The 21,297-nt window shown below is 48.7% G+C and overlaps 1 protein-coding gene across 3 annotated transcripts in view; it reads right to left on the reverse strand.

The window, feature by feature from the left end:
• Positions 1–317: 317 nt before the first annotated feature.
• Positions 318–21,297, reverse strand: part of nol4lb (nucleolar protein 4-like b) — an 89,720-nt gene continuing 68,740 nt past the window's right edge. For all 3 annotated transcript variants that reach the window (XM_036534213.1, XM_036534214.1, XM_036534215.1), the window contains 6 exons: positions 7,555–7,907; positions 5,657–5,836; positions 4,869–5,057; positions 3,218–3,337; positions 2,549–2,753; positions 318–635 (listed from right to left, as the gene is read on the reverse strand). In XM_036534213.1, the coding sequence (XP_036390106.1) occupies positions 418–635; positions 2,549–2,753; positions 3,218–3,337; positions 4,869–5,057; positions 5,657–5,836; positions 7,555–7,907 (1,265 nt within the window). In that variant the 3' untranslated portion in view covers positions 318–417. The remainder of the gene's footprint in view (positions 636–2,548; positions 2,754–3,217; positions 3,338–4,868; positions 5,058–5,656; positions 5,837–7,554; positions 7,908–21,297) is intronic.

A 21,297-nucleotide genomic window follows, 5' to 3' on the forward strand; every position in this document is an offset into this window, starting at 1 on the left:
GAACATCGAGAAAGAGAGAGAGAGACAGAGAGAGTGGGAGGAGGAGCGACCTCTCCCATCACAGCCCAGCCCAGTCCAGTTCGGCAGCATCCTCCAGCTCCCTCTCGGCTCCTTTAGGTAGATTCATCTCCGCTCCTCCTCTTTCTCTTTGATCTTTTTATTGATTTTTTTTTTTTTTACAGTAATGGAGAAACGCGGTCTTCCTCTGTGTGCTCCCGCCGTAGCGAAAACAGCGAAGTCCTTTGGCCGCGGTGCTTTTTTTTTCCGCTCTCCAAACGAACATCAAAGAGTGGGACAGGGGGATTTCGGGGGGAGCGGGGGGGAGGAAGAGGAGGGTGAAGAGGACGGGAATGGCGGTCCTGGGGGGGTGGGGGGGGGGACGGAATGTAGCGGGAGAGATCGAGGAGGCTGCACAGCTCAGTTCTGCTGCAGGATCAGGCTCTCCAGCTCGTCCGCCGAGCGCAGCAGGAAGGCGGCTGACTCGCGGTAGCCGGCGATGAGCTGCCGGACCGCGGTGATCTCGGTGGGGCTGAGCTGTGCCGAGGTGCCTCCGCCGCCCCCGCCCCGCCCGTGGCTGTTGGAGCTAGACGACGAGGAGTTTGATGCCAGAGACTTCATGCTGAGGTCAGTTGGCCCTGGAGGGAGAAATCACAGAATGTAGATGCAGAAAAGAAATATAGATATAGACATCGTAAGAAGTCGTGAGTGTGTGTCAGTTACAGTCTTCGCAACGCATTCAGTCTGTGTCTTCTATGCACTGAAACAATATTTAAACACACAGCACATTTTCTAACTAGTTTTAGGACCAAATATATACAAATACTAAATGGAAACCTCCCTGTCCCTTTATACTAAGGGTTTTTCACATATTTCCAGGGTAATCTCTAAGTGGCATCTGAAAAATGAACTCTTACTTACAATGATGCTTACAGTAAAATTAAAATCTGTACAAGCTGGATTAAGGTTAAAATGATAATATTTGGAAATCTGCATGCCAATCAATGGGCCATGACATCATCTAGTTTCTTTTAGCTGCAGCTAATATGAATCCCTTGCATAAGCATACATACTTCATTTTGCTGAAATAAAACCACGACAGCTTTAATGGAAAAAGCTGTCGTGGTTTTATGGAATGCAGAGAGATATGTATGGTACCATAATTGAGAGTGTTCACCATGTACATTTGTACTGCTAGCTAAAAACAAATTCACTGGTTTGTTAATTTGTGACAGCATTGAATTCAGCTCTGTTTGCCTGAAATTAGACTTTTTACACCTCAGTTTCTGAACAACATAATAGCCCCATAAGAAAGCAGCATGTTGTAGTAACGAAATTATGTTCCTTTGCTTTCAGTGTAATAACACGCAATGGGAACTTCTCTCAGGAGAATAATGGCATCAATCATTTCACACATTTACGCATTGCAGTTCCCCACAGAACCAACCAAGCCAACTGCTGCTGATAAAGTACACTGTATTCAAGGCAATGTAGGTGTATGCAGTGAAAATTATTTTTAGAACTGAAATAAACTATTGTTAGTAATGGTACAACTTTGCTGGTTGGTTTGAAGCAATTTAGATTTTATCAATATACCTAACACACACACACACACACAGAAATTTCCTTTACAATATACAGTAGACCCCCAGATATTTGAACACCTAATCTTTGGAGAAAGGAGTCGGGAACTGACCAAACTGACCCCTTATGGAACTGTTCAATCATAAGCAAGAGTGAAAAAACAATCAATTTAAATATCTGCTAAAGTAAATCCAAAAGCTGTTGGCCTCATCTGTCTACTGAACAACAACCAGCTACAGACAATTTATCAAATAAAAGCTATTTTGTGTATTTCACATGTAAGGGCATTTCAGAGTTAGGAGCAACCTCCATTTCCAAAGTGTTCCTAACTGAGGTTCTACACCAAGGACTCCCAAATTCAGGTCTGTCTGTGCTCTCTATTCACTTCCTTTTTTTCCTATCATAATTGCAAAATTGTGATTCTTTAACAGCAACAGGCTGCTAACGGATCTTTAGTCTATTATCAATTTCCAAATTATCTGTCCTTTAAGGCCACAATATATCAGAAATAAATAAGGTTGCTAAAAGGAGCTTATATTTGATATTTCTTCAAAGACCCATGATTCAGTTGGATCTGATTTTTAGACAACCAATTCTTTCATTTTCTGTAATGTGCACTGAAACAATGCAGTTACACTCTATTTACAATGATTGATTAATTCATCGATTGATTGCTCAAGAGAGAGAATTACTCTATAGTCTTACATGCAGAAAGTGTGGACACCTGAATAATAGGATTACACACCCGTCCATGGAAAACAAAGAGCTCAGGGACAAAGCGAATGGTAACCGGCCAACCTGCATTCTGTTTAAATCGAAGATGTTAAACTGATTAAATACAAGTTCTTGAAGAACCTGGCTGGGACCAAACGCCACATGCACAGGCAGGGATCAGGACTGAGTTTGGGAAGCCCGGTTCTCTCGCTTGCCGTTACTTTGCTCGCCAAATAAAGAAACATGCAATCACCGTTGCTCTGCGCAGTGCCGGTTGTCAGGGAGACAGGGTGTTGCATACTGGCGCCTAGGCCTCCGTAACCACGGTAACTGTAGTTGAGCCCACCGTTGATGTAGAGCTGGTCCTGGGGGTAGGCCGTGGTGGCCAAGGAGTACGCAGAGTGCGCCAGGGTGGCCGGCTCTCGGGAGCTCGGCTTGTCCAGTGCAATCTGCTCATCCTGGGAGGAGGGAGGGAAGGGTCAGACTCGCACACTGCCGTGCAAACTGCTCTCCTCACAGCTGATTACAGGGGGAAGGTAATGGCGCTGCAGGTTTCAGCAGAGTATTTCACTTACCCTGCATAAAATCTGCATTCTACAACATTATGTATTTGATGTTATACACTTTATATGTGACATTACTGCTTATTACTATTTTGTTGAATGGTTGGCAAAATGCTGTTATTGGGGTAAATTACAGAGCATAAATGTATTTCAACTGACAAGAATGTGAAAGACAAACCTGCAAACTCACACACACACATGAACGCACACACACACACACACACACACACACACACACACACACACATGCACGTATAGACACAGCCACACCACACATACACACACATACACACGTGCATTCTCCCACACCTACACACACATGCACACACACACACACACACACACACACGGTGCCTTACGTGAGCCTGGTAGACATCCAGGCGCATTCTCTTGGCGGCCTTGCGTGTCTCGCTCTCGCAGGCGGCCGCCAGGATGTTCTCAGCCATGGCGGAGGTGAGGTGTGGGGGCGTGGGCCGCGTCTGGCAGGAGAGAGCATGAGAGAGGCACACATCTCACACAGAGTCTTCAGTGAAGAGTGAGACCACTGCAGGCAAACAGGGTTCAATGGGCAAGAGTGCTCCATATTTAAGTGCCTTCTTTCTGTAGGTGTTGGTAGAGGATAATTCAGTCAGTGACGGCCTTCAGTGTTGAGATGTTCGGTAAGAGACCGTGTGCATGTTGTCAGCTATCAGTGGTGCCTTGTGAAACTGTTCAGAGACAGTGCTCATAATGACAACAGGATTTTAAGACATCATAATGATTTTAAGAAACTAGCGGCAGGAATGACTACAGTAAGAAAATGCCTGACAGGCAAAACAATTTCCTCTGCTCTCCAGGGTCATTAACATGGCTTCGCTGTCTCTGTGTAATTATGAGCTTGCCACAAGGGCACAGCAATGAACATTCAACATCCTCCTGTGAATTTACAGGTAGGATTAGGAACGCTCAGTAGAGTATTGTTGCAGAATGCAGCTTTAGACTGGATGTGATGCCGTGTGCAGTCTCCTACAGCCCAGCTACAGCCCCATGCAGCATTATGCAGCTGAACACTTCACAAAATACCTGCAGTCCTTTTGCTGTGCAAGTCCGCAAACCAACACAAAATATTATAATTCTGGCATACCTTTCTAAATAAACACTACAGCTGGGTCACCAAAATTCAGGGGAAAAAATATTGTAGTGGGGTGATATGCTAAACATTTTGAATTCACAATATTTCTATACACTATTTACTTTAAACTGGATTCTTTCTTTATCCAAGTACGACAGCAAACTTTAACTAGAAAGGTAAGCTAGCAAAGCTTAGCATGGTAGTAGCTGGTAGTTATAAGCTTTGCTTTATCTGTATCTGTCGCCACTGTGGCAGGTGCATTGTGACAACATAGCATGTGTTACAGTATTCATATTCTAAACATACAAACCTATGTTTGTCAATGAGAATTTTTTAGTGTAAAATCCAAAAATATTGTAGGTATTGACACACGCACATGCAATGGTATTGCACAAGCATAAGCCCAAGCAAGGTATTGACCAAGTTTGGTAAGTGTAGCTGAAAGCTGGAGGAGTTATAAACTTGGACAACTGGATGGAAGAAGAAGAAATATTAAGAACATTAACTTGCCTTTTCCAAGCCAACTCAATTATAGGAAGAACAGTAAGTTGGCTTTTTCAAGCCAGCTTAATTACACCCTACAAATAGTTCAATCAGGTGTTAACTAGGATTTCACAGCCAATTAGCAATAACCTACCCTGACATCATTTTTATTTAGAATAATTAATTTAAATACATGGATCACAAAGCATTTATGTCATGTAGCTTTTGTTTCTCCATTTGCTCAAGGTCATCCACCCTCCCCTAGGTCCACAAACGTACACGAAGAGAAGACAATTACTGCAACTAAGATCACACGTTTAATATCTGTAAGCGTTATCACAGCAAGACAGACTCTGCTCTGTGACTGTCCGCACAATGGGGTGATGTCATGAGTGTGGGCGCTCCCGGCTCTGTACCTCCATGCCATTCTTCTTCATGCGGCGGCAGGACTTGAGGTAGGTGCGTATGCGCTTGCGAGCGCGCTCCTGGAACTCTGGGAACTGGCGGCTGCAGGACTCGATGATGGCCTGGATCTTCTCCTTGGGCTGCTTGGAGATGGGTACCATGCGGTCCAGATTCTCATCCACAAACAGCCTCACGAACATCTGTACGCAGGAGGGGAGGAGGACAGCGAGGGAGGGAGAGCGGGGGAGAGAGAGGGAGAGACGAGGGGAGACAGTAATGAGAGAGGGAGTGGGAGTGAGAGAAAGAAAGGAGGTAGGAAAAAAGCAGGAGAGGGGGAGGGAGGTGTGAAAGTCAGAAAGATTCAGAGGGAGTGAAGGAAAGTGGAATTAGAACAGAAAGAAGGAAGAAGAGGTCAAGGGGAGTAAAGCAGAGGGAAGAAGGGTTTGGAGAGAGAAAGTGGGAAAGAGTAAAAGAAGGAAATATAAAATAGGAGAAAAACGGGGGGGAAGAGAGAGAAATGGAAAGTATAAGAAAGACAGTGAGTGAGGGGTAAAGTGAGGGAAAGACAGAAAGAGACAGAGAGAGTGGTAGGGAGGGACAGAATGGGAGAGAGAAAGAAGGCAAGAGAGCGTGAGACAGAAAGAATGTAAGTATGAAGAAGGCAGGAGGAGAGAAAGAGAAACTTGGTAATGTATCTCTAATCTGCATATCTTATTTGTCCTTATAATTATAGGAACACCCTCTAGACCTTTCCTGTCCGAGAGGACATGAGAGGCCACTGTTGCTGCTGGACTCTTACATTGAAGGCTTTTAGCCTCTCAGGGTCCACGCCCTCTGTGTCATTCATCTTGTCGCTGTCGTCATGGTCATCGTGGTCATCGTCGTCGTCGTCCGCCACCTGCACCCGGCTCACGGTCAGGTCCTCTGGACACATCTCCGTCTTTACCGAGTCATAGCTCCCTGAGCTGTACTGAGGAGACTGCGCACACACACGCACACACACAAGCACACACAGGCGGGCAGAAAAACCAAGATGTTTCCTTTTACTTGCTGAGGACTTGAACAAAAATCCAAACTGTGGGAACAATGAGAAGAAAAACTCTGCCTAAACCCTTCTACATCAACTGTTTTTGCTTTATTCAGCCTGTCCTGGGAGGCAGCTGCAAAATGAAATCTCCAAGGACAGGCAGCATTATTGGATCTTCCTCAATGGCCTAATATTAAATAGAGTTCTTTACATGTAACAGTGCGGCCTCCCATCCTTTCTGGCTCTTCCCTTTCATGGGCCCAAAACTCCTGTTCAGCAGCTTCACGCAACCGCTGCATTATTCTTTCCAATGTCATCTCCGCTATTTCCCTTTGTCCAAATCCAAATGCTTCAGAACAAATTTTCAGCTCCTTTAATATGTTCTCTATTTTTTTTTTTTTGCCTTCACCATAGATGCGGAATTGATTAGTACTGCTGGCTTGCCTTATAAAAGCACCTCTGCCAAAACGTGAATACGAGTGGTTTCTCCTGGCTCTGTAGGACAAGGTGGAGAGAGGTCCTTATGGAGAGGGGGCAGTCACAAAGATGGGCCATACACCTCCTTGTAATAAGCCCCTGCTAATGGAGCTTTTGTGCTCCACTCCACTCTGTGCAAAAAAAACAACCTAGACTATCAGCCTAGTCCAGTGGGACGCATTCTGTGAGCACAACACGCACATTTGGAAATGTTCAGACCTTCTTAGTGTCACTGTTCCGAAGTCAGCATCAAACTCAGAAATCCTGCTGCTTGTGCAATCAGAAAGAGTCATCTACGCAATCCAACGCCTACTTCTGTGCATTGGCGGGATGTCTCAGGCTTTATGCACATCTATCATGGAGTCCGAAAGCACCAGGCTATGTCTGTGTTGGCTCCGTTCACAGAAAGAGACCACATGCTCAATGACCTCGTATTGGGCTGATAAAGATGTCAGTTGTAACTTATGGAGCTGTGACCTTGATGAGGTACTATTACAGAGAGATGAAACGGATTCACTTTCTACTGTAAATGCACCAAATGGATTGACTGAAGAACTACAGTTTGCTTGTCTCCTCTATTATAATTGTATAGTTGTAAAAGTCCCGTTATTGTATTGTAGATCCTGAAATGACAGCACTGATACCCATTCAGATGTCTGTGAGGCATCTAAATGTTATGTAGATGTACGTTTTGTTATGTGAATGGATCTATATCTCACTGCCTTCTACATGCATGATTGCTTGTAAGTAATTTGCTATTATTGACTGACAGGTGCCTGATGCGTTTACTTTGTGACTTTTTAAATACCATTTGAGAGGCCTTAAATACAACCTCTACTTAAGCTCTGGGACTGTGTGCCTGTAGAAAAGATATCTGCAGGGAGGAAACATGCTGATTTAGCTGGAGGTACACAGATTTGTTCTGCTGAAAGGATTATTAATAGCCCTGTATTGAAAATAAGTGACATGCCACATTAGCAAAATAATTACAAAAAACTTCATCTGTACTAATGTCTGAGGCTTCCTTAGAAGACAACACAGTTAAGTGGTCCATTATTGCAACCTGGCATTCAAGATTTTAAATTCCGAATGATCTCAAAATTGCCTCCCATTATCTATCACTGGACTACAAACACAGCACCCCCTGCTTCGTCATGTACAGTGTGTGGTAAGTCCGTGTGTTTTGTCCTGACCTTGTTGCCGTAGTCCCTGATATCACGGTCGAGGCGCAGCTCGGTGGGGTGGGCAGGCTTGCCGGGGTACTTCCTGCGCAGGCCGTCGGGAGGGTCCGGCTGGAAGGGGCCGAGCAGCGGCCCGGCGGGCAGCCGCTCGCTCAGGTTCATGGGTTGCTGGTCCTCGGAGGACGAGGAGGAGGAGGTGGTGCTGAAGTCCAGGGGAGCCACCGCCCCGTTCCCGTTCACCTCCGCGTACGGCCCCACGCCGCCGCCGCCGCCCCCGCCGCTCTCGGCCGCGGTCACGCCACCCGCCGACGGAGGGGTCAGGGCGTGCATCCCGTTCCCGCTGCCGCTCTCCGAGGAGGAATCATCTGTTGGGGTACAGAGAGAGAAGGACGCGTTGGTGGAGCGAAGGGAGACACCAGTGTAAACGACTCAATCCGATTCACACAAGGCCTGCTGGATTACCACCCTGCCCATACAAACAGCCTGTTACAATACATCATCGTCATTAGCAGACGCTCTTCTCAGGAGTGCCTTATATATGTTACAAATTTTACATGTTATCCATTTATACGACTCAAGGTCCCCAGTGGGGAATCAAACCAGCAACCTTGTGATTACAAGCCCTGCACCTTCCCCCTATGCTACATTGCCACTCCAGTTCAGCCATAACACACATGACCTGAAAGGTCACAACACACAAAAAACCCTCAATCCTCCAGAACTGACTACTGACTGAACACAGGGCCTCAGAGTGCTACGTTCACAATGGGACGTGCTTAGCTGAAACAAGCAGCCTTCATTTGGTGCGCAGGAGTGTGAAAAGACTGCCACTGCAGAGGGACACCAGCAGAGGGCGCTGTGGCCCCTACAGTTGTGAGGATCCCAAAAAAAAAAGCCAGCATAGGCACGGCGCATGACACGCTGTCCATAGAGCCCCCATCCTATATGAGTTCAGCGGAGTGTTAAAGGCGTGATGCGGAGAGGGGCCCCGCCACACTGTGGGAAGGGTTACTGTGAATTAGTTTATTAAATAGATCCAGCCTGGAGTGGGGCCAGCCACCGATAATAGGGTGCTTATTCATGAGAACATAGTGCACTGATTATAGCACACAGTAAGCGCGACACACAACCACGCACCTCTCTCCGGGACACAGTGCCCACCGCGTGGCTGTCGAGCAGAGGAATCGTCAGGCAGTGTGAACTATGGTTGCAGCGCTGTGAAGAGGACACTGGGTTTCCACTCCCAAATGGAGAGGCACTGCTACTTACTGCTCAAGCCGTGCAGTAAACCAGAGCTGCCACAGCAAGAATTCAACCGTATAAACGGGTTATAAGTCCAACAGATAAGGGTGTCTTTTATGCGCTGTAACCTTATTAAAAATGTCTTAGCAGCTCCGATTAGCAGTATCCCATGTCCAGTCACAGCTGATGCGGAAGGAATGTGCAGAATATTGTCTATTTCAATCACACGCGTGAAACGCAGAGATTTCACACAGGAACCCGAGACCAGCACGTCTGGACAGAGGGAAGCCAGAGGAGAGAGAGAGGCCGGCAGCACCGTCTCCCTCCTCACGCCCCTCTCCGTCTCCTCCAGAGAAATGCATGCGCTCTCCTCCCCATCCATCACTGTGCACTGACTACCTCAACTTAAGGAGAGGCAGCTACTAAAGAAGTGATCATTTACTGCATTGCTTTGCCAGTGCGGCGCGCTGATGGATGGTGCCGTTTTTGTTTTCTTCTCTCGACTGTGCCTGGTCGTTGCCCCCGACCTTTTCTGTTAACAGGCGGCGGCTCGGAGCGGGGATTTGGACCCGTCCCCAGTGGGGAAACCATCACGGCCTGAGCCAGCTGGACAGAGACTCCAAAGCCAGGTTCAGTAAAACGCCTATTTGTGGAGAGGACACATCCATGCCCAGTACCTCCCTCCTCCCAATGGCCGGACTTCTGTTCGGGTGGCACCGTGGAGGCTCTGTTGTGAGAGAGGCGTAACGCAAACGCACGGGGGACGGCGCGGGTCCCCCCGCCGGTCGCGGTGCGGCTCAGAGCAGCGCACGCGTGCGGCGCCGGGTGTGTGTGGAGATTTGGGCTTAGAGGCTACGTGCTGCGCTCTGAGCGTGTGTGCACCGAGGGCAGTATTGGGGTCAGCTCTACAAAGCCCTGAGGGAGGGGAGGAGAGAGCCAGAAAGCAGATCAATGGAACAGAGAGAGCGAACGCAGAGGAAGAGAGATTGAGAGAGATTGAGAGGGAGGGAGGGAGAGAGAGAGGAAAAGAGGGAGCTGGGAGGGGTGAGGGAGAGAGGGAGAGGGAGAGGGGGAGGGGGGAGAGAGCAGGTCAGTGGGAGAGGGATAAAGAAGTGGAGGGAGAGACCAAGAGGGAGATTGAGAGAGAGATTGAAAGGGAGAAAGAGAGAGAGAGAGAGAGAGAGGTAGGAGGTCAGAGAATGGGAGGGGGAGGCAGAGAGCAGATCAGTGAGAGAGAATGAGGTGGAGAGAGAGAGAGGCAGGAAGCAGGTCAGAGAGGGGGGAGAGGCAGAGAGCAGGTCAGAGAGAGAGTAGGCGGCAGAGATGGAGAGAGAGAGAGGGAAATGAAGAGGGAGAGGGGAGAGATGGAAGTAGGGAGAGAGAGGTAAAGGGGGAGGCATTGAAACGAAGTGGGTAGAGGGACAGAGATGGGAAGGGGGATAGGGAGATGGAGGAGAGAACAGGGGAGCAGGAGGGAGAGACAGAGTGAAAGCGGGAGAGTGGCCATTGGGGAACAACAGCAGTGGAGGCAGCCTTTATTTATTAGAGTATAAAAAGTATTCATGCGCACAGAGTAAGGCTAGCCTAATTCCTGGCAGCTCTACGCAAATCCCCCTCAGGAAGAGCACTCTGGTCTGTGGGGGATCAGGCACCCTTATCTCTCAGCCTTAAAGGAACATTGACCCATTGCTCCAATCTGCAATCGGGCATCCAGTAGAAATCAAAGGGGGAACCAAAGGGAGCCCAGCAGCACTGCCACACCCTAGTGGACCTTGCAAGAGGACAGAAGCATTAAAGAGACCAACCCTCACATGCTCAGTGGGGTTCTGTAGGGGTACAGATGTAAAAAAAGATACCTTTACAGGTTTAAGAGATACTGGTTTTAACCAGTGTTAAACCAGGGAACTATTACCAGGAAAAATGATCCTGTGTGCAAAGTCACCAAACATGTTCAGCTTATAACTCCAGATGCCTATTACTGATGAGCTGCTTTTCAATCATTAAAATGGTGCACCTAGTATTTCAGGCTTGTACACATAGATGTGGGTGAATGTATTATACTACACAGTGCGTTTGCCTGAGCTCCATAAGCTCAAGATATCCACATTCAGCGTCTTTTTGGAGACCCTGCAAAGACAGTGATGGCAGGGGCACAGTGTCACTTCACAGGAGAGTGCGAGCGCTCTGACATGTGCTGAATGAAGCAGCAACTGAATCAGCAATCCGGGTCCAGCTCTTCCCAGGAGCACGTCCCCACACACACACACACACACACACACACACAGGAGGACAAGGGAGCGGGTCTCAAGATCCCCTCGCGTCCCATGAAACCCCCTCAGGCCAGGGAACGCGAGAGCGCCCCTCCTGCACGGGGGCGTCTGGCAGCGACCTCCGCGGGTGACAGAGAGGCCGCACGGCCGCGGGAGGAAAGCAAAACAACGACACAAAGGGGTTCATGCGGGTCCTCGGTGTGCGTGCGTCTGTTCGCGCTCCCTCCTCTCCCTATCTCTGCGCACCACAATGCAAAAATGGTGCCCTTGAAATTGCCTGGAAACCCAGAGCCGTGCAGGCGATTGGCACGGACTGTATCTGGGCAGAGGAGCACAAAGACAACAATGTCCTCAAGTCTCTCCAGCAGCAACAACTGGGCCCCTGTTGCCCTTCAAGACGAAGCGCCTCGCGAAATACACAGCAGACAACACATGTATTTCCTTGAAAGCTGGGGCCAGGGGTCAAACGTGGGGTAACTTTACTCAGGTTTAGAGAGACCAAAACCAAGACCTTGACTTACAGTGAACTTTATGGCTTTTATAGCCATATTTTTGAGCAATAATGATTAGAGTGAAGTCACAGAATGTGGGCAATTCGTCATGAGAGTATAAATTATTGTCATTACATCTGCATACATGCAACACCTCAGCAATATATACTTGCACTGACCATCAAAGTCTTATTCAGACACAAACCAAAAAGAACCAAATCCAAACCAACCAGCTGACAAGTGAAATTGATGCATACTGTTAGGAAAATGAGTGCAAATTTAATCTCTCTCACATGCATAAAAAAACATGAATTTTGAGTAGAAATGAGATTCCTTCAGCCGGGGTGTGCGTCAAAAGCTTTAAACAAGTGTGGTAGCTAACCAAATAACTACCTATGTCTTGTTATTTGGATGCAGTGTTCGGTGACACCATGTCACCTGCGCAAACAGGATTACACTTTTACCTCCAAAAATGTGAGAAGAACCAAATGAAAATAAAAGTGCTACTGTTAATCACTTAGGGGCGGCTTTATGAAGGAGTGCATCCTAGCCGCTAATGACAGAGAGCTGTGCTACCCCAGGAGCGCAGTCAGTCCCGCGGCTGTGGCATGTTTACCAACAATAATTATGTTGATGATGGTGGCCGCAGAAAAGCAATTTAAGTATCCCTCTCTGCAATTCAGTTCGACATTTCCCCCAATAATTTTCTCAATTTGCATATGTGTATATGTATGAAAATGAATGAGCTGTGTACGAGAACCGGTATGAAATGTGCCGGCGAACCACAACCAATCACAAACGGAGCATGCGTGTAAAAAAAAAAAAAAAAAATTGCAACCTCTAGAACTGGAGGTCTTAACTGAGGAGACAAACAGGAGTGTGTCTGCTTTTTTATTAAGAAGGTGTGAGAGGATCCATGCAATAGAGAAAATTGCCTTTAATAGAGCTAAATCATCTGCACTGAGGACAGAAGGGGATCCTGCTGATCATGCTGTGTTAAAGGAAACTACTCAACGTGCCCAATCTTCAATTCAGTTGATATGCAGATATTAATTTCCATACAATCACAGCGTGAAGGTTGAGATTGATATGGGGACAGTGGTACTTTATATTTGGCTCGGAGTCCAACAAAGCCATATAACACCTGGCCGTGGGCTCAGGTTGTTAACCCCATGTGGACATCATAAACAGGGAAGAGAAAGGAGGAGATGGGGTGGAGGAGGGATGCCCTGAACAGCTGATGCAGAAAGAAAGTGGAGAGTGATTTTTATCAATTTACGTCAAGCTTACCCTTTCATGAAATCATTTATAAGCTTTTTTTTATAAGGCACATTTATGGCACGTATCTCTGAATATGTCTAGCATGTTCGTGTCTGCCACCCATGGCATGCAGTGATTATGTTAGTGTGAACAGACTGACATTCTTGAAATGAATGAATCCAGGGTACCTTGCCCCCATGTTTGTATTTATCCTTTTGGTACCATGAACAATCCTCACATCCATCAGATGCATGCACTATCCATAAACCCACACTTGATGTTCGGACGTACAGGCAGCATGACCACAACCACCCTAGCACAGGGGGAAGCCTGCACAACCAACGAGTGTTCATTTCGTCTGCTGAGCTCTCCTTTGGCGGGGAGGCACTGCAACTTCTGATGCTTGTTCTTTACATCTGGTAGCACAGCAGCTTAGTTTAGCAGCGCTTTTCTTGGTACAGGCCTACAGATAATGAGCTGGAGGAAGCAGTTGCCCATGCAGATGGCAGGTGCAGTGGCAAGAGAAAAGAAAAATATAAGACAAAGACACGGCGCTGAGGGTGACTTTCACCGCAGGTACGGTGGGGCTAGTTTAGGCGTCTGGCCCCGCGCCTCCAGGTGCGAGAGCCTGGGCGCTGTCCTGATGCGTTGTTCTGTCATTTGGTAAAGGGTTGATGTGGTGGAAATAGCTCTCTCACTTCCCCTGTCCTCTGTCCCTGTTGCCCTCAGAGGCTCCTCCTCACTACGATGGCAGCGGCCGCTTGACCGTGATGATTGTGACGTGTCGCCGCAAAATCGACACCTGGTTTTCAGACCTCTCAAAGCAGTTACACGGCGCCGCCCGCCCCCGCCGTAATCGCCTAGTTTGATAAATCTGATAAGTTGCGCCCTCTGTACTCATTTACATAAACCCTTCCCCAGATTTTTTCGCGGCAAGTCACAACAATGGCCAAATTGCATATGCATGACCTGAAAATGACTATGCATGAAGGCTAACCTGCAATCAGCCCAAATGAGCGCTTCCCTCGTGGTCAGAAGCGGCAGACACCGTCTGCGATAAGAATCGTAAATGACACCCTGGGACTCTTTTTTTTTGAGTGTGGCAGTGATTTCTGTGGCCATTTGCCTCCTGCAAACCTTTGATAAATCTGCCCCTTAGCGTTGTATCCACAAAGCCACCCTCGTCAGACGCCGCTGTCGTCTCCTCGTAATCCTAATTATGCGTGCTGAACCAATGAAAGCGACGGGTGCAGTGAGCCCCAAGAAAAGACAGAAATGAGCCCTATAAAACCAGTATTTCCACACATATTTCCATATATGATCCAAATGCATTGAAGTTAAGTAAGAGTAGTATTAGTGGTATTAGCTGCTGTTTTAAATGAAACGGGCAGTTGTTTTGTTGCAAACATTTTCTGGAATTTGCAAGATTTCACGGGCATCTCCTAATTTCATGCGATCACCCCCATGACAAAATTACAGCTTTTGTAACGAGCCCACCAAATTCCTCACAGGGCAAGCCATCCCGTGGTGGATGGCCGGTCCTGACACTGGAAAGGTTGCGAGATCCAGTCCTAGTGGACTAAAAGCGAGGCCCTTAAAAATGACACTGCGACGCGGCGTGCTCGGCACCGGCTTTTCACGGCGCTAACACACAGCGCGCTGGGTGTAACACCTCTGGAGTTGGACAGCATCCTGTGCAGACGGTGAACGTCACCGTGTCGTTTCACGCCGCGGAAACTGGGAAGCGCCCCGTTCCACGCGGCCGCGCTCGGTTCGCGCGTGACTGGAAGCCTCACATTTCCTTCCGCCCTCGTGTCTTCTGTCTGCGCGGTGATGAGATGGTTCGGTACAGACGAGGGCGAAACAATCACGCTCGCGGTCCCCCGCAGTCCAGCGCTCACTGTCAGGCTGCTCCGCGCGCTCACAATCAGGCTCAAAAGACCTCCTTCCACGCAGAGAGACACTGTACGGCACGGCCATGCCACAGCACAGAATAACACAATAAGAGCACACAAATCTCATTATTAATAGTATCTGTGCTGCAGGTGGACTATTAGTACCAATTAACGTGAGTTTTATACTGATGGAGCGGTGTTTACAGCACCCAATGGCACAGTGTACATCCAACCTTTATCTAATTATCAGGGAGGTAAGCCCTTCCGTTGCAAACCAGATAATATTTTTTCATGTTTTCATGTTGTTCTTTTATATTCCTTTTCATTTTGCAGAAACCTTTTCACACACTTTTAATACTCAAAATAATTAATGTTTGTCCCAATGTGTATGTACGTATCTGTTTGTGAAGTAAGTGTGTGCAAGGGGATGCTGGATGGAGACGCAGGGAGAGGGTTACTCTTTATAAGTTCAGTGCAGGAATGTGTGTAGGAGTGTGTGTGTGTGAATGCTGGTTGGAGACATGGGGAGAGGGCTACTCTTTATAAGCTCAGTGTAGAGGTGTGTGTGTGCATGTGTGTGTGAATGCTGGATGGAGACGTGGGGACAGGATTCTTTATAAGCTCAGCGTAGGAGTATCTGTGTGTGTGTATCTAAGGGAGAATGTAACTCTTCCTGAGCTCTGTGTAGGAGCACGCTCCTGTTGCCTTTGTGTTTCACGACAGCTCTCTGGGCCCGCCTGTTAACTCGTCATTACCATAACGACTGCCGCTATTTACCGTCAGAGCCAAACTCCACACACAGTGCCAAGTAATAGGCTGATTTTTAATTCATGACAATGACCTCAAATTAACCAAGCCTTCCGTCGGGACCGGCTGATTTTCTCACTCATTTGCAGGTCCAGCTGCTTCTCTCTTCCTGTTCCTGCAAGTCCCCCCCCCCCCCCCCCCCCACACACACCCCCCTCCTCACCCTCCCAAGCATTTCCCCCTTTTATCCTGTCCCCTACCTCCCCTGAAAAATCTGTCACACCCTCACATTCTCTAACCAAAAATACCCTTCACCCCCCCCCCCCCCCCCAATCTCTCCTCTGTCAAAACACCCATCAAAGCGCAACCACTCCTGCGTCTCTCCCTTCTCCCCGCACCCCGCCTCCCTGCTCTCCACCTCGCTCCACCGTTCCCTCTCCCTCAAAGCTGACGGTGTGGGCTGGGCTCCTGTGGAATGTGACTGTCACTTTGATACATGGGAGTGTTTAGTGGGCTGGGAGCGCCGGGGAGAGGGGAGAGGGTCTGTGTCAGCGGGGGGGAGCGAGGGCTGGGTTCAACCCCCCCCCTCTGGCCCACCCCCCGATATGCCGCAAAGGTGGGGAGATGCACACACACGCGCGCCAAGGCACACACAATCCGTCACATCCTAAAATCCTCCCGTGCTTTCACACCAGCGCAGGAGCAGGGAGCAGAGGCTCATGGGATGCCGCCGGGTGGGTAAATCAATATTTTACCCAGCGCTGCATGCTACAGACAGAGGAATAGGGGCCGGCTGCACCAGCTGCTCTGTCACCTCTTTTACTGAAAAGCCCTGTCCCGAGCTCATACAGCGACGTACATCCAGAGCACTTATTCTCAGGGACACACACATGAATGACAAAACAGACCACCAAAGCAGCTAAGACAGACTTGCTTTTTCACTCATTTACAGCTGAACAACACTGTTTTATCATGATTCTGTGCAAACAGACTACTGATGTGAGTGCTGTGCCTTCAAAAAGGGACCTAGTTCCCATCACTGAATCACTGCAGTTTCATTAAACGAGTTGCCCGGTGGAACTGCACGGGATCACAGCGGGCATGGGGAAGCATTACACAGCATCTTTATTTGTGTCAGATGGGAAAATGAATTCAAATCTACTCCATCATCACAAGTGTGTAAAATGGAGTCATCTTTTATTCCTTGAAATCTTACCGAGATGTAAGCGAACATGAGACAGACTCTGAGTTCACTGCAATATTGTTAAGGGTAACAATGCATCAATTAAAAGCTGAGCAACATATTAACTCATCTTGTTATTGTTTTCTTTTTTTCCCGCCACAAACAAATGCATGCATTTTAATCAATATGATCTAATCTGAACAGCGATTCTATATTTTTACAGAACCCAACATGAATCAATGTCTCCATTGTAGTTTGGCCCTTGTTCATTGATTTAAATAAACTGAGCAGATTACAACCCTGGCATTAATTAATGGAATTGTTTCTTTAATGCGGCGATGGGCCAATAAATTAAATGCCACTTTGCCATGTAAACAAAACAGCCTGGAGCGTCTCAGAGTGCAGAGACCCAGCAGTGCCTCCCAAACACAGCCCCCATTCAATCAGCTCAGTCCAACAGCATCAGAGCAACTAAAGCATGAAGGCTCTGATCTAAAAATACCGCTCAACCGCACACGCGCACTCGCGCACACACACACGCACGCACGCACGCACACACACACGCACACACACGCACGCACGTGCCAGTGGGGGAATATCGGCCTCGCTCACTGGAGGCACAGAGATGGGCTGATGCCGTATGAGCATCCGAGACGGACAGCCGAAGGAGTGACTCCATCAGAAATGACTCAGGACCGCGTGCAGGGGGGAGGGGCCCTGGGGTGCGAGGGGCGTTTGGTCTTTTCGGTGCGACTCAAAGGTTTGGCAGCGGAGGTCACTGGCACCAGGGCACAAAGGGGGCGTGTCATCTTCATGTGCCTCTAGTATCAGGCTGTGGGGAGGCGTGACTGGTTGTTGCTTTGTATAAGGTGTGTACAGGGATGGGCTCACCTATTTACACAAACTAGGTCCCCCCGAGAAGTAGGGTGGCATCTCAAACTGGACCTTCATTCTCAGCCTCTGGGCTCGTGGGCTGTGAGGGCTGTTTTACAGATTCTCTTTCTTCTCTAGCTTTCACCCCCCCCCCCCCAATCCTCCTCCTCCTTCTCCTCCTCTCTCAAATCTCAATTCAAATTCAATCTCTCTCTCTCTCTCCTTCTTTTTCTGTGAAGTGTGAGTGATTCAGCCTTTGGAAGTCCCTAACACCCCCCCCCGCCCAGCCTGCATCAGGGTTTCATAACAAGCCACTGCATAGGGAAAATTCCCTACTGATGCTCCCAAACAGAGCAACAGAGAGGCTTCCCCATACACTCTCCACATTAAACCAGTGACGTTAACATCCCAACGCCAGTGCCCCGTGAACAACGGCCTCTTCATTCGTAATCAATACCAATTCGTTAAAGCTTGCAGAACATCTAGGAGGCAGCCATTATTATTATTTCTGTTACTTCTATTATTTATCCTCTCAAGTTCTAAAATAAGCTGATTCTTTACATTATTTGCATATGTTAACTATTCATTAGACTGTCCGCTCCATGCCCACCAATTTGGGCCTGTAATTGTGGTTGTATCCGTGCTGGGCGTAGACTCTAGAGGTGTTTGGGGGGGGGGGGGGGTGCGGCATGGCTGATGGGGCAGCCCTGTCGTTTTTCATTTGTGGCTCAAGTACGTTCTGACAGCTTGGAGTGGTTTTTCTCCCCCTCAGTGGAGCTGACCTGAGCGCGAGCAGTAACAGATGCTAATTCCTTCACTCGCACTTCCCCAATCTCCCCTGAGGGGGGTGGGGGTTGGGGGCGGGGTGGGGTGTGTGTGTGTGTGTGGGGGGGGGCTCGCTCCCCTCCGCGGGATTACAATGGATTATCCCACTAAGAAGCGGCACGAGCTACTCCCCATGCCTGCGAGAGGGATGGCATCCCCATAGCAACAAGCCGTTTCCCACTGCCCCTCGCTCTCCCTCCCTCGCGGAGCCAATCCTCAGCCCCCTCCCGGTGAACCAATGACAGCTGTCCCCCCGCTGACAGCGAGCACACGGGCACTGCGACGGCACCGAGGGGTGGGGGTGGGGCGAGGGGGGCCCAGGGTGCCGCCGTTAAGAGAGGGGGAGCGGAGGAGAGGACAGGAGGGAGAGAGATGGAGAGAGAAAGAGAGAGGCGGGAGACCTCCTGTTGAGTTTGTCCTCTACTGTCACTGTCCCTCTGACAGGGCCAATAATCTTCACTTCTGACACCTGGCGAACAGACGCAGACCTAAGAGGAGAAGGTCCCATCTGCATATGCACACCTACTGGTGCACGCACAGACCCACACACACAAAGACATGCATGCACACATGCGCACACCCAAACGTACATACACACACACACACACACACACGCGCGCACACACACACACAAACATGCACATACAAACACACATGCACATAAATGGCCACACACACACACGCACAAACACGCACAGCTTTAATGACACTACTGGACAGAGAAGTCTGGCCTTTGCAAGTCATCTGAACTGCCCTGCACTTAAAAAAGTTAATACACGGCCTGACCAGAGAGCGTATGGTCGAGTCCATGAAAAAGGATGTTCACCACTTTGGGATGAGGAAGGAAAAAAAGAAGGAGGGTTCAAAGGGAACTAGAATAATTAGACAGAGTAACATCTCCCAGCGAGATTTTTAATAAAGAGAGAAAAAAGTCATTTATTAGCAATCCTCTCTCCCGCACTCCTCCAGACTAGTAATATATCTTCGGGAAGTGTGATTTCACACTGAATGGTACCCTCTACATTTCCTCTAATTCCCCCATACCCCCTCCCCCCCCCACAGCAGGCCCCATTATGCCAGAGATCAGAGCCCCCCTGGATCCAGGCTCTGGCCTGTGTGCGGTGTGGTCGCTCAACGCGCGGCGCTCAGAGACCGGGGCCTCAGCGGGACCAGGGCTTACGGCAGCCTATGGCGCGGGAACAATGGCTTCCGAGGCGATAAAAGGCAGGAGCTGTCCTTGCGGACGCGTGAGGCTCCCATTCGGCGGATGCCGGCGGAGAGGGACTCGGAGGAGCTGCGGAAAGCACGCCGTCGCTGCCCGTCACACACTGCACAGGCGGTCTGGGATCAGCGGGGTTACTGGCTCCTCTGTGACTCGCTCTGCGGGGGCCGCTGGAGAGGAGGGGCAGAGCCTCAAGCTGTGAGCCGCGAGCCATGGCCCGGCACAACACGAGAACGCCGGGGGGGGGGGGGGGGGGGGGGGTACCTTCATTGGCGCCGTGGCCTCTGCCTGACGGCTTCCCCTTTCAAAGCGCATGGGACAGAGCTTAGCCTGGCAGGGTAAACAGCAAGGGAGAAAACAACAACAGCAAAATAATAATACCCTAAACAGTATTACACATTTTAGCTCACAAAATGCCACAAATGCGGAAACTGGGCAGCCATTCAACACATAATGGGATATTATGGCAAGCCCTTAGTAGTAAACAATGGTGTGTGCGGGCCGGCTGACCCAGCAGAGGCACTACAGGGAGCAGTCCTCTCTGCTAGCCTTTAACCCAATTCCTTTTTATTCCTTCATTTGCCTGTGTACATTCGGATAAGTCCGTTTTTCCTCCTAATTTGCTTTGCCATTCCCCGCTAAGCTGTCCTCCGGTGGGGAAGGAGGCTTCGGGGTCCGCAGGGGCGCAAGCGTCAGGAGCCCGAAAATCAGCCTGTTTGGATGTGAGCCGTGAGGGTCGAGCAGGCAGGAGAGGAGCGGAGTGGAGAAGAGAGGAGAGGGGGGCTCTAATTCTCCCAACTGAATAGACATTATTGTCCTTTAAAAAAGGGAAAAGACAAAAAGCCCATTTAATGGTCTGGTGAAATGACAGCACGGCCGCGGAGGAGAGGAAAATCGGTAATGAGAGAGGAGGGGATGACAAATCACAAGCTCTACAGCCACATGCCTCCCAACTGTGAGAGGGTTTATTCAGCTTCACAGAGAGAGTCTGTCTGTACCCATACTGCACACATTAACATACTCATACACATACAGTACACACACACACACACACACACACACACACACAAACAATGACTAACTAAGACGCGGACACACACATACACACTAATAATGACTAACTGACAAAGAGACACACACACCGTATTGACTAACACACACACTGATACAGTCACAGAAATACAAGCACACATGCACCCATGCATCTGCGTGCAGGCGCGCGCACACACACACACACACACACACACACACAGTGTGATCCAGATGGACACATTTACACAGACACACACAAAGCTGCTCCTTAGTGGCAGAAGGTCAGCTGCAGTAAAAGCTACAGGCTACATGACAGTGCCCTCCTCTGGGTGAGGTCTAATGCATGCGCAGGATCACACGGAGAGTGAGTAGGCTATAGCCCATAACCTACAGTGCCTTGTCATGTGGAACAATAATGAATTACACAATGTTTTAAAGTAACATCTCAAATGGACACTCCTGAATGTAAGATTCCCGCCCTCATAAAAAAATAAAAAAAAAACGCACCCGCCTTGATTCTTTTTTGCCCTGACAGATAAAATCAATATTTATTTTTAGCATATATTTTCACTTTATATCACCGCCATGCAAAAATGTCATAAATCAGATCCAGATTAATAAAATTGTTAGTAAATGGATAGCAGCAAGGTAAAGCATAACCCTTTGCCACATTGAAAATGTAAGTGAAAACTAAAGAACTATGAATGAACTATGC

This window comes from Megalops cyprinoides, chromosome 7 (assembly GCF_013368585.1).
Source record: "Megalops cyprinoides isolate fMegCyp1 chromosome 7, fMegCyp1.pri, whole genome shotgun sequence".
NCBI lineage: Eukaryota > Metazoa > Chordata > Actinopteri > Elopiformes > Megalopidae > Megalops > Megalops cyprinoides.